Below are 12,187 nucleotides of genomic sequence, written 5' to 3' on the forward strand. Positions count from 1 at the left end.
AGTTAAGGCGTTGAAATATGACCCAGCATGTCACACTTTTCATGTTGCTGCACTTAAACTTCTTGGTGTTATAAAAGAAGATAGTAACAAAGATGCTGATACTAAGAAAGTGGTTGAAGATATCCCATTTTTTGTTTGAAAGAGAACTTTGCTTTTTTAAATCCGTGTTATCTCAAGAGAACATAATCAAGAACCAAATAAAAAATTTCTTATAATTTCAAGCAATTTTATGATCTTTAAACGATAAAAGTGTGAAATCAAAAGTTTTAATTTCAACAAAAAATAACTAAAATTCGAGAAAAATAGTATGAAAGTAGGTCAATGATGTTCTTAAATACCTTTATCTTGTTCTCTTTGTATCTTCATCTTCAGCCTCAAAAAATATGCGTTTTGAGTTTCTAGCAACACCATCTTTTTATTAATTTTTTATTATTATATTGAATAACCAAAGATATCTAAAATCAACATGCTCAAGGACAATCTGAAATTAAATAACCAAAGATATTTAAAATCAAATCTTCTAATGACAGTTCAATGCAAATAAGGAACATCAAATCAAATCTGGAAACAGAAGATATTTCTCATTTTTAGAAGAACATGAAGAACATGATATTTCTTGTTCAATGCAATTAATGAGTAAAAATTTCTGGAAATATGCAATAGCTATTAACATTGATGGGTCTTTGGCAGTTCATAGATCCAGATCAGAACAATCCAAATAGGCAATAGCTATTATAGTTTTTTTTTTCTCTCTCTTTGATTTTTTTTTTTTTTTTTGAACAAGCTCTTTGATTTTATCTATTTTTGTTTGTTTTAGTTTTGTAGATGATGCTTTTGTTTGTCATCAAGAAAGCGATTACAATTTCGTAAAACTAGAAAAAAACGAATACTGAGATTCAAAATGGGGGTTGATGGTTAGTAAGTTTGAATTGTTACTCTGCATTTTTCAGATTTGGGGGGTGTCTTCAGCAAAAACAATAAAACCAATATTTTCTATTATAATATGTTTCCTTTTATTAATGATTTATTTTTAGCAGGTAATCAACCCCACCAAAACCGCCACCTGTCCAGAAAATTGTGGTGCACAAATCTTTTGCTTGTGCATGCTAAATGCCACCGGATACACATAGGCCATAACTTTAAATATTGTCCATAAACAGCAGCAAAAATATGTATAATACTGACGACAAGGGATTCAAACTCTTGGATTTCAAGTCACTTAGTACCACGTATGAACTGTAAAATAAGGGGAAAACAGAGAATCAATTGCAATTGTGGCAGCGGTAGTCAAATCATCGTTGATAGTGGTGGGATGTTAGTCAGAGTTCTCTTCATCCATGAGAGAGTAAAGATAATACGAAAAACATGGAAAAAAAGAAAAGAGGAAACACGATAAGGAGGAAACATCGGCACAATGTGATTATATATCTTGATTCTTGAACCAATCATTTTGATTTGATGGATGAAAATTGCTCCTCTCACTTTCGTATAAAATATGTTTTCTCATTTAATTTGCCCCCTATATCAGATTAGGGATTATGTAGAGCAAAGTGACTCAACAAATTATTACATCAGACTATTCAACAATCAATCCAAAGATGATAGAATGCACAATTTACCTACAAGCGTTAAAGTTACAACATTGATAATCCGAGACGATAACACAGTTGAAAGAGGTAGAAGAAGCAGACCAACATTAGTTCAGCTCTACAAAAAAGACAATTTGTCGATCTCTCCCCCAAAACTGTCGGGGGTTTGCCGGAAGTGTGCTTCCGATAGTGTATTTTGACCGACTTAAACATATAGGAGTGAATTAAGAAACAGTCTCAAAAAATAGTATTAGGGAACGGAAAGGGCTGATCAAAAGGGATATTGGGCCTTCTAACTTGTCAACGTCTATCCATTACGAAGCCCATGCAAGACCAGGTAATATAGAATATATTGATAAATGTCTGCCACTTTGTACACCCCTCAATTCAACAAAACTCCAAAGGGATTTTTTCTTCGAAATTTATTCATGTCCGGAATTTTACTGTTCAATTTTGTTTAACTGATTTTTCTTCCAAAATTTCCAAGGGGCTTCTTCTTTCAAATTCATTTTGTTTACTTGTTCTTCAAATCTAAATAGTCCATTCCGACTTCACCATATATCACTAAGTTAAAATCTAAATAGTTCATTTCACTTTGTAAAAGTTCTTGTTATGAAAGCTTGGCAATGCATTATGGTATACCACTGCTAAGTCTAGCGCAAGTAATTGGTAGCAAGATGTGAGAGTGTTGTAAACCATAAGGAACCAAATTTCTAATGATCTGAAACACATTATGGGATCGATGATGAGTACCGGGCACCCCAATCCGTTGTTTAGGTTTGGAAGTGGGAAATGCGATAGATGTGTAGCAATTTTTACATAAGACCTATCCGATTATTGATCACGAACATTCAAACTTTCATCCCCAATACACACAAATTGGCATAAATGTAAGTATTGATTTTTATACTAAGTACTAACAGTAAGTTGTACCAAAAAAAAAAAAAAAAGTACTAACAGTAAGAATAATAACATAACTATTGCTTTTTTCATGTATTAAAAATATTTTGATCATGAGCTATATTATCATTCTTTAAAGAAACTACTTCTGCGAGGTTACCAAAATTACACTTGCATTGAAATATACCACTTTAGTTAACATAGAAAGATTACACATAGATGAATTTGAGATTACACATAAAACATATAATTGTATTGGTGTACAATATTTGAAATATCATGAAATTGAAACAGTAGAAAAAGGTAATAAAATTACAATATTTGAGATATCAACGAGAAACAGGAAGAACCTTGTTAACAATATCTTGGCTAAGAGCAGCAATCTGAGAATCAAGAGCTTTAACAGTTTCTTCCTTTTGCTTTTCCAAATTTGCAAGAGCTTCTTGCAATTCAGCATCAACCTTCTTCCTACCTTCCGCAATCTTCGCTTCAACTTCAGCTTGAGTCTCTTTCTTCATCTGATTCAGCGCCACCGCAATTTCAGCACGCGCAGCTCTCAAAACTGCATTGGCTTGTTCTTCCAACTCCTTCACTTCTTCGGATGTGTTGGTGACGCTGTTGAGTTTGCCTCTGATTTCCGCGTCACGATTGTCCATGAAGGTTCCGAGAGGGGTGAAGTAGAGTTTGTCGAGAGCGAACATGAGGAAGAGAAATTCAACGACTATGATTGGGAGAGTGAGGTTGAAATCGAAGAGTGCGGCTTTTTCGAAAGCGAGGGAAGGTGGTGCGAAGGCGAAAGAGAGGGAAGTTGCCGCTAGGGTCATGGATTTGAGTTTTGAGAGTTGGAGTTTGAGGTTTGGGGTGATGGTTGGGAGGGAGATTTGGAGGTTGGGGAGTTTGGGGGTGGAGGAGGGTAGGGAATTTGTGGGGACTCGGATTATGGGTTTTGAAGAAGCCATGATCATTGAGGCCATTGCAATGGTGATTTTTGGAGGATCTCTCCCTCGATCTGCGTGTGTGTGTTTGTGTTGTTTTGGCTTAGTGGTGAGGGGAGTGATTGGAGTAGACGAAAAGAGGATTTGGGAAATGGAGGTCTATCTGAATTCTTTGCCACACGATTTCATGAGGTTGGAGTGATACACTGATAATGGTTGGAGTTGGACGTTCACAAACAATGTTCTCATTGGGCTGGGCCTTTTTCCATTAGATGTCCAAAAATATTTTAATCTTCGATGGTTGCTCAATAGGCATCCCGAATTGCTCGCATTGCTGAAAAAAGTCAAGGGGAAGTAAGACCCCGATTGAATTTTACACACAATAATTGTCGACTAAGAGTAACAATCCGATCGGCTGCAAAATTGAGGTGTCTATTAACAACCATCTTAATCTTGTTCAATTCCAAAGCCTAGTTGAAACTTCAGTCTACTTTTGATTTCTTTTAGTCTAGCGAATTACTCATGTTTAACAATGAGTGTCATTTAAAGTTTTTACACACATAGTAATCAATAAAAATGCCAAAAGTCATCAATTTGACTAACTAACTTTATTATTGATGTGTTTCTCACCATAAAAAATGCAAGGCGGGGCATAGTCACATAATTCGTGCAATCAAGGGAGAATTGCGAATTGGTACGTGAGTACCGAATTCGGGTACTTCGGCGTATTGGTACGCACAAACCAGCGAACCAAGCGTACCAAAGCATGGTTACCGCGGATTGGTTGAAAAAAAGGTTTAGACTACAAAGTAAATATAAAATGAATCACCATGAGTTGAGGACTGAGTGAGAAGAACATGAACAAAGAGTGGAGAGTGAGAAACTTGGTAGAAGAAATTAGGTAAAAAAAATACTTTTTTTTATAGCTCACTATATTTATTTAGGTATTATTACTACTACGAACCGGAGCGTACCGAAGCTGTTTACCCCTATACGTACCGAATTCTTCTCCTGTCGCGTACCGCGAACCCGTACCGCGTACCGGAACGAACCGCGAATTATGTGACTATGAGGCGGGGTTTAATGTTCTGGGAGTAGTGTTTACAGTACTCATTAGAAGGTAATATGGAGAAAGAAAAAAAATAAGTTTACAAGTAAAAATGACATAATTTTGAAATAAATTTTCTTTTGCCAAAGTAACATTCTTTCTAAAACAAAGGGGGTAGTTTTCACTGGTGCTTACATCAAGTAACATTCTTTCTACTTGTTTTTTTTTAAATAATCGCCGAATTATCAATTCTCATTGGACGTCAATGTAAAACCAATTTACATTGACAATGCATGACCCCTTTTCTATTCTTCCGACGATGCATACAAGTTAAACTTATTTATATTTATATTTTTATTTAAAATTTAATTTTTACACTCAAAGCAAGTTTGGTGTAAAACCAACCAATTTGCAGAAGACAAAACCAATTCTTATTCTTATCTGTACATGAAGAGAAAAAAAAAAGCACAGTAATAATAATATTGACAATGACAATGACAACGCCAATTAGCCACAACAATGCCAATTAGCCACAGTATTTGAGGCAGAATAAAACCCCTTAACAGTGCTGCATTTACAAGAGAATAAAACCATCAACCTGGAGACTCTGTCCATGTGTGTCTTCGATGCGGCTTTCTGCAATGGCCTACGATCCCTTTAACCTTCCTAAAACTGCTGGCTATACCTCTGGAAATCCCACCTTCCAATCTAGCTTTTCTCACAACTGCCATCCGGGCCTCTGAGAACATCCCTCCCAAATATCCAGTTAACCTGCTGCTTACTCCAAGGCGATTTTCTTCTGCATTGCAATCCTGGATATTCCCACTTTCTATGACTATATTATCTAAACCAATGTTGTCTTCATCGCCATTTTCTGTCAGTAGACATCTATTCGCTTGTGACGATGACCTGCACCTTCCAACTAGCTAGCATAAGCACTCAATTGATACAATATAGCAACGTCCATAGACACTTTTCATCGAAGACATATAACATGAATTACACTTAATTAATTCATTTCCTTAAATAATTAATAGTCCCGACGTGTCAATGTGTCCGTGTCCTTGTCAGTGATTCATACGATTGCAACATACACAAAGTCCAACTTAAGTACATTCGCTTATTATCCATCAATATTTCTACAAGCTGGTCCCTTATTTGAATATTTCCACAGCTACGGTATCTTATCATATTTTCAGTGATTTCAAGACGTTACTAATATTGAAGCGATTCAGTATAATTAAAACGAGATAACAATCACAAGGTATTATAACTAGACAATAGCCAATTTTCAACGTGGTAAGCAAAGTACTGCTAAACCTGAATATTATGCATAGTTAGATTGCAACATACACAAAGTACAACTTAAGTACATTCGCATATTATCCATCGATATTTCTACAAGCTGGTCACTTGTTTGAATATTTCTACAGCTGTGGTATCTTATCATATTTTCAGTGATTTCAAGACGTTACTGATATTGAAGCGATTCAGCATAGTTAAAACGAGATAAAAATCACAAGGTATTATAACTAGACTATAGCCAATTTTTAATGTGGTAAGCACAGTACTGCTAAACCTGAATATCATGCATAGTTAGATTGAAAACTTCGTACCTCCCATGTTTCGAATTGACAGTTCGTTTCTTCGGTTTTCTTTGAAAATTACAGACATTGGATACATGACGAATGAATCGAAGCTGCACCACAGCAGGCACAGATCAAAACACATCATAATGATTGATGAGAATCAAAACTATGTCAACCCTGCTTAAGCACTGTTTTCAACAGGGATCTGATTTGTGAATGACTAATTGCTTTAATGATCTCTCAATGAAAAATTCCAATGACAGGAGGAAGCCTCCAGTTAAAAAATTAACCACAAAAATTAACCACAAAACACTATAAGAATTAAACTATAACATTAATCAAAGTAAATAATTGGTGCAGACTTAATTTTCCTTTGTTATATTAGTACTATAGGCACATCAAAATCATACGATTCATGTTATATTAGTGCTATAGCCACATCAAAATCATATGATTCATATAGTCATAATCAACTTTCCATTCTATGATCCCTGACTATAGATTATAAATTAACTATTTATTTGGAAACTTTAGAGAAATAAGGATTACAGGAATGCCAGGAACAGAGAAATTTAAGTGTGATGAATTGACACAATAATCACGAACCTGATCACCGTCCTTGATACCATAATCTCTCAGATAATCCGTTTCTGTAACTAACTTCTGTCCTTCATAGCATAAACAAAATTGCCCCCAAACAAGTGGCCTACACAATCAAACCATGGAAAAAATAAAATTTAGGTAATTAATCAACAGATTATGCTAATTTTGTAATTAGAAACTTAATAATAACAATAATCTTACTAAAAATATAATTATAATTATTAAAATAATAATTAAGAAACATTATTATATACATTGTTCCATGAGATTAAACAAAATCATAATGTAAACACGAATTGAATAAAAAATTGAAGCATAATAAGATACTCTAATTAACATTCTCCATCATGTAGATCTACACAAGATTATCAAAATTAACAACGAAAAAACTTTCTAAAATGAAAATTGGTAAGATTAACAAACGCACCAGGATATTTTCTCCGGTTTGTGTCTAAAAGCAGCTTCCACTGCCTGCTTCAGTACTGCAACAGTTGCGGTTTTCACAACTTCAACCTCTGAAACAATTAAAATCTTGCATATGAATTCAAGATCAAAGAAATGCAACAGTACAGTGTAGGAATTTGAAGAAAAATCGGCGAGTAGAAGCAATTACGGAAGGAAGAAGAATCCAATTTGAGGATGGTGAGAGTGAGATTTTGGGAAGGAAGTTTGTCGTAGGGTAAAGTGGTATCGACGATCATCATGGAAGAAAGTTGAATGGTCAGAGATCGCCGAGGAGATCGCCGAGGACTCTCGTTAGATACTGAAATCAATTCACTCATGATTTCACTCGTAGCGTCCTCAATTGCGCGAAGAAGAAGAAGAAGAAGAGACTCGTTCTGGAAATGCAACTTGGATCTGAATTCTGATTTCTGAAAGACGTTGATGACGGTTACGCGAACGGCTCTAATCTTTATAACGGTTTTCTTTTCACCCGCTTCCCTTCCCTCTGTTTTTCGTATATGAATCTTGGATGACTATTTTTCTACAAATTATAATTATATTTTCGATTGCAAAATTAGTTTATATTTAAAAAATAAATAAATAGCACAAGTATTTTTTTTTTGTTACAAGAGAAAAAGTCAAAGCAAAGCAAAAAAAATAAAATAAAAGAGACTAATGGCCACGAGGATAAGCAACACCCATACTATCTGCCGTAAGCAATAAACGAAGCTCAGCTAGAGGATTAAGCACGATCAATAGATCACTCGTAGACCTTGTTCCAAGCTTGGCTAAGAAGTCAGCACACATATTACCTTCTCTGAGAGTGTGACATAATTGAAAAGTCCAATCTTTAGCCATGTACTTTCTAATAATAGCTATCTCATTTCCATAATAGTGAGCGGAAACATCAGCATACCGCACTAGGTGAATAGTATGCATGGAATCAGTGTAGCAAATAATGTCTCTCAGGCCTTCATCCCAACAAATTTGAATCCCATGCATTAATGCCAAGATTTCGGCATGAAGAATATTTGAGTAGCCAATATTTCCATGAAAGCCACACATAAATTGTCCATCGAAGTCTCTAATTAAGCCACTGAATCCTGCCATCCCCGGGTTGGTTTGAGCACTACCATCCACATTAAGAATATATGAGTTATGATGTCCTTTTTGCCAAGAAATAAGTTGAGGCCGGATGTGAGTAATCTCCTTATGCATATTGTTGAAAGCTTGAGTAACATTATGAGTCATAACCTCGATCTTTGACAGAGTAGCCATTAGAGGCATGTTTATATCATCAAAAACCTTTGCATTTCTAGCACACCAAATACTCCACATGGTAATAGGAATCACAATGCAAAGCTTGTCAACACTATCATGGGACCACATGAATATCGAGCTATCCTCCACAGGTAAACCGAGACTAGGACCCACCATCAAGTTCCATATAGCTTTTGCTCGGTTGCAATTAAACAAACAATGAGTTAAGGTCTCGGGTTCATTATCACAAATAGGACAAATGGAGTCTAATGGGATACCTCGATGATTCAATATAGTTCGTGTTGGGATCGCAAGATGCATCATTTGCCAAAGGAAAATTGAATGTTGGCTGGGATTTTAAGTTTCCATACCCAATTCCAAGAATCTCTAGGTTAGAGAGGAACTGTCTCTTCATCATTCAACCAACTATATGCAGATTTTGCCGAGTAGGCACCAGAGGTACAACTATTCCAAATCCAGTTATTAGTGACATCATCCACTAGGTGAGCCGTCGTTTCCAAAATCTTACTTCTGACATCTTGAGGCAACATGGTATAAACATTTTGTAGGTTACCTCCATCCCTGGTAATAATATCTCGAATTTGAATATCAATATCTTGAATTTGAACAAACGGCATAAGATGACATAAGGGATCTTTTAGCAACCAAGGTTCGTACCACATACTAGTGGTACCATTTCCAATTTTGAAATGAAATCCATCCTCCAATACTTTAAGTGCTTTTACAATGGCATTCCGAATAGAAGAGCCTTTGCTATTTCTTATAAGAAAAATATTAGATCCCTGAAGATACCTTGCTGAAAGAATTTGAGACCACAAATGATTACTAGGTTTAAACATATCCCACACAAGTTTACCAAGTAACGCAATGTTTTGTTTCCTCGCAATTCTCACTCCAAGACCCCCGTTCTTCTTAGATTTAGTAATTTTTTCCCAACCAACCATATGCATACCTTTATTTGTGGATCCTTTCCATATAAAGTTGCGAACCGTTTTGTCAAGATGGTCACACACATACTACGGAAGCCACTGAATTTGCATACTATAAGCGGGGATTGCAGTCAAAACAGAGTTAGCAAGAGTCACACGACCTGGTTTGTTGATAAGCCTCCCTTTACAAGATGCTAGCTTATTGGAGACTCTATCCATAATAGTAGAGAAATCTTCTTTCTTAATTCTTCCATGGTGCATTTGGAAGCCAAGATATTTCCCTAAGTTGGTTGTGAACTGGATGTGAGTAATGCTAGTGATGCTTTCTTTTCTTCTTCTAGTAACGCCCGCCGAAGCAAACACTCGTGACTTATCCAAGCTAACTTTAAGCCCTGAAATAGAACAAAAGTCGTCTAGAATCTTGTTAATTACTCTTGCTAGAGATGGTTTGGATTTGGCAAATAACAACACATCATCTGTAAAAAAGAGATGAGAGACGGTAGGACCATTGGCCGAAACTTGAAGGGGGAGCCATCTACCCGCCCTAACCTCTTCCTGAATCATTTCCCCAAGCCTCTCCATGCAAAGCACAAAAAGATATGGGGAGAGAGGGTCACCCTGCCTAAGGCCACGAGAAGGCTTAAAGCTTTCAGTTTTGCTACCATTCCATAACAGAGAAATCGAAGTGGAAGCAAGACATTGCATAATTAGAGAAATAATGGAAGTAGGAAAACCGACCACGATCAAAGTTTGTTTAAGAAAACCCCAATCCACTCTGTCGTACGCTTTTTCCAAGTCAAGCTTGAACACCATGTCTCCTTTTTTCTTCTTTTTCTTATTCATATGATAGATAATCTCTTGCAAAATGATGGCGTTATCTTTGGTACTCCTTCCCGGAATGAAACTACTTTGGAGAGGTGAGATAATATCATTAAGGAATGGTCTCAATCTAGTGACTAGAACCTTAGAAATAATTTTATATGTGACATTACACAGACTTATGGGTCTGAAGTTCGTAAAGGAGGTTGGGTGGTCCCCTTTAGGAATCAAAACCAATAAAGTGTCAGTTGTGGCAGCATCAAAGGATCCCATCTCAAAAGCATTCTTAACAAAATGCCAAAGATCATCTCCTACATCATTCTAAAACATTTTGAAGAAAATGGGCTGAAATCCATCAAGTCCTGGGGCTTTGTAGGATTTCATGGACTCAAGGGCCTCATAAACCTCAATTTTGGAAACCGGTTTAGTAAGCACCCTACGAGCATCATCAGACAAACGGTTTTGACATTCACCATCAGACCCCACCCTCGCTTCACCATCTCTACTAAGCAATTCTTTAAAGTACTTGACAACTTCATCTTTCAAAATATTATCATCATTGCACCAAATACCAGATGGCAGGTTTAACCCATGAACTTTATTCCTCTTTCTTCGAATAATTGTTTGTGCATGAAAGAAGGAAGTGTTTCTACTACCAAGCTTTATCCACTTCTCTCTAGATTTTTGGAACCAAAATGTTTCTTCTTGGAATAAAATCTGCTCATACTCATGTAAAAGCTTACCATGCAAAACCATTAAACTAGCTGAATCAATATTCTTCAATGTACGTTGGATCCCTTTGAGCCTAGCCTCTAACTCACGCTTACGAGCAAAGATATTTTCGAAGACTTCTTTATTAAATTTTTGTGAATCTTCAGAAACATTATAAAGAGATTTAGCCACATTACCTTTATCACGATCCCATGCTTGCTTTACTAAAGGAGGATAATCAACATAAGTGCACCAAGCTGCTTGAAATCGGAATGGCATGCGTGTGAGAAATATTCACAAGTATGTTACATTTAGTCAATTAAAGTTCAAATATTCGTTGTGAGAGAAATTTATATTAACGTTTAATAATTTCTCGAATAATATTGTATCCAATGAAGAGAATTTGTGAAAAGTTAAAAGTTTGGTTAAAAAATGACAAATGGAATTTTACCGAAACTAAATTTGAAAACCATAATTTATGTTAGACATTTTTTTCTTCTAGTTGAGTGTGTTTAACGATCGAACAATTGGTCAAAGAGTGCAAAGATGAGTTTTGTTTTAAATGTTTTGGGTTGAAATCTCGTCAGTCTTTTTAAACTGAGGTAAATGTAGTTTTCTTTTCAAGTCTCCGTAAATTTAAAGGTATTTTCCACCTTATACAGAAATATCATCCTAAATTTTATACTAATAAAGAAAGGGTCTTACTACAAGTGCACTTAGAGCACTTGTTAAGAAAACAAAAAATAGTAGTTTTACATTTAACAATTTTTTAACTTTCAAAAAGTTGAATTTATCATTTTTCATCACTTCCCAACATGTTGCTTCTATTTTTATTTCTTTAACCAATGCCCCAACGACGCTATTTAGCATTTCCCATAAAAAAGTGTGTTTAAAGACAACTTTTGAAAATGTTTTTTTTTACATAAAAAAAGGTTGAAAAGATGCAATCAATTGCAACTTACTCGTAACTTGGCTATTTTTTTAGATGATATGTTGCATGATGAAGAATATATGTTCCTTTTAAGATGATTAGTTAGATTAGTGAAGGAACACGCCTATACAAATTTTAAATGTCTGTTTGTTTTGAGTATTATAATAGCATATACTTGTGCCCTATTTGTGTTGCACTCTGTTTTAGTTTTATTTGGATATGGATCATGGATGACTATTTTTCTACAAATTAAAATTTCGATTGAAGAATATATTTTAAAAAATAAACAAATAGTACTACAAATTAAGCTTGCTCGAAGAAAGAAAAACAATAGGCTTAGATGGAACATAAGTAGAGATGTAAATGGATATCCATAGATGCAAATTGTATGATATACATGTCCGCTCC

The 12,187-nt window shown here is 35.4% G+C and overlaps 3 protein-coding genes across 3 annotated transcripts; all 3 read right to left on the minus strand.

The window, feature by feature from the left end:
- Window positions 1-2,645: 2,645 nt before the first annotated feature.
- Window positions 2,646-3,637, minus strand: PDE334 (ATPase, F0 complex, subunit B/B', bacterial/chloroplast). The gene has a single exon (XM_085756433.1). It carries the CDS (start codon window positions 3,461-3,463, stop codon window positions 2,819-2,821), a length of 645 nt encoding a protein of 214 aa, XP_085612559.1. The 5' UTR covers window positions 3,464-3,637; the 3' UTR covers window positions 2,646-2,818.
- Window positions 3,638-4,796: 1,159 nt separating this feature from the next.
- LOC146942452 (uncharacterized) lies at window positions 4,797-7,634 on the minus strand. The gene is made up of 5 exons (XM_085756416.1): window positions 7,278-7,634; window positions 7,092-7,179; window positions 6,668-6,767; window positions 6,089-6,171; window positions 4,797-5,381 (listed from the first exon to the last, which is right to left on the minus strand). The coding sequence occupies exons 1-5, from the start codon at window positions 7,444-7,446 to the stop codon at window positions 5,066-5,068; spliced, it is 756 nt and encodes a 251-aa protein (XP_085612542.1). The 5' UTR covers window positions 7,447-7,634; the 3' UTR covers window positions 4,797-5,065.
- A 2,824-nt stretch (window positions 7,635-10,458) lies between these two features.
- LOC146942453 (uncharacterized) lies at window positions 10,459-11,127 on the minus strand. Its single transcript, XM_085750034.1, has one exon. The coding sequence runs from the start codon at window positions 11,125-11,127 to the stop codon at window positions 10,459-10,461; it is 669 nt and encodes a 222-aa protein (XP_085606160.1).
- Window positions 11,128-12,187: the final 1,060 nt, after the last annotated feature.

The sequence above is a fragment of the Medicago sativa genome, chromosome 3 (assembly GCF_051527215.1).
Source record: "Medicago sativa cultivar Bolivia chromosome 3, Bolivia_mono, whole genome shotgun sequence".
Taxonomy (NCBI): domain Eukaryota; kingdom Viridiplantae; phylum Streptophyta; class Magnoliopsida; order Fabales; family Fabaceae; genus Medicago; species Medicago sativa.

Coding starts and splice junctions, on each gene's coding strand:
- PDE334 (XM_085756433.1), bottom strand. CDS start 3,463: ATGGCCTCAATGATCATGGCTTCTTCAAAACCCATAATCCGAGTCCCC.
- LOC146942452 (XM_085756416.1), bottom strand. CDS start 7,446: ATGAGTGAATTGATTTCAGTATCTAACGAGAGTCCTCGGCGATCTCCT. Junction 7,180..7,277: donor ATTGGATTCTTCTTCCTTCC/GTAATTGCTTCT, acceptor TAATTGTTTCAG/AGGTTGAAGTTGTGAAAACC. Junction 5,382..6,088: donor GTCAATTCGAAACATGGGAG/GTACGAAGTTTT, acceptor TGGAAGGTGCAG/GTCATCGTCACAAGCGAATA.
- LOC146942453 (XM_085750034.1), bottom strand. CDS start 11,127: ATGCCATTCCGATTTCAAGCAGCTTGGTGCACTTATGTTGATTATCCT.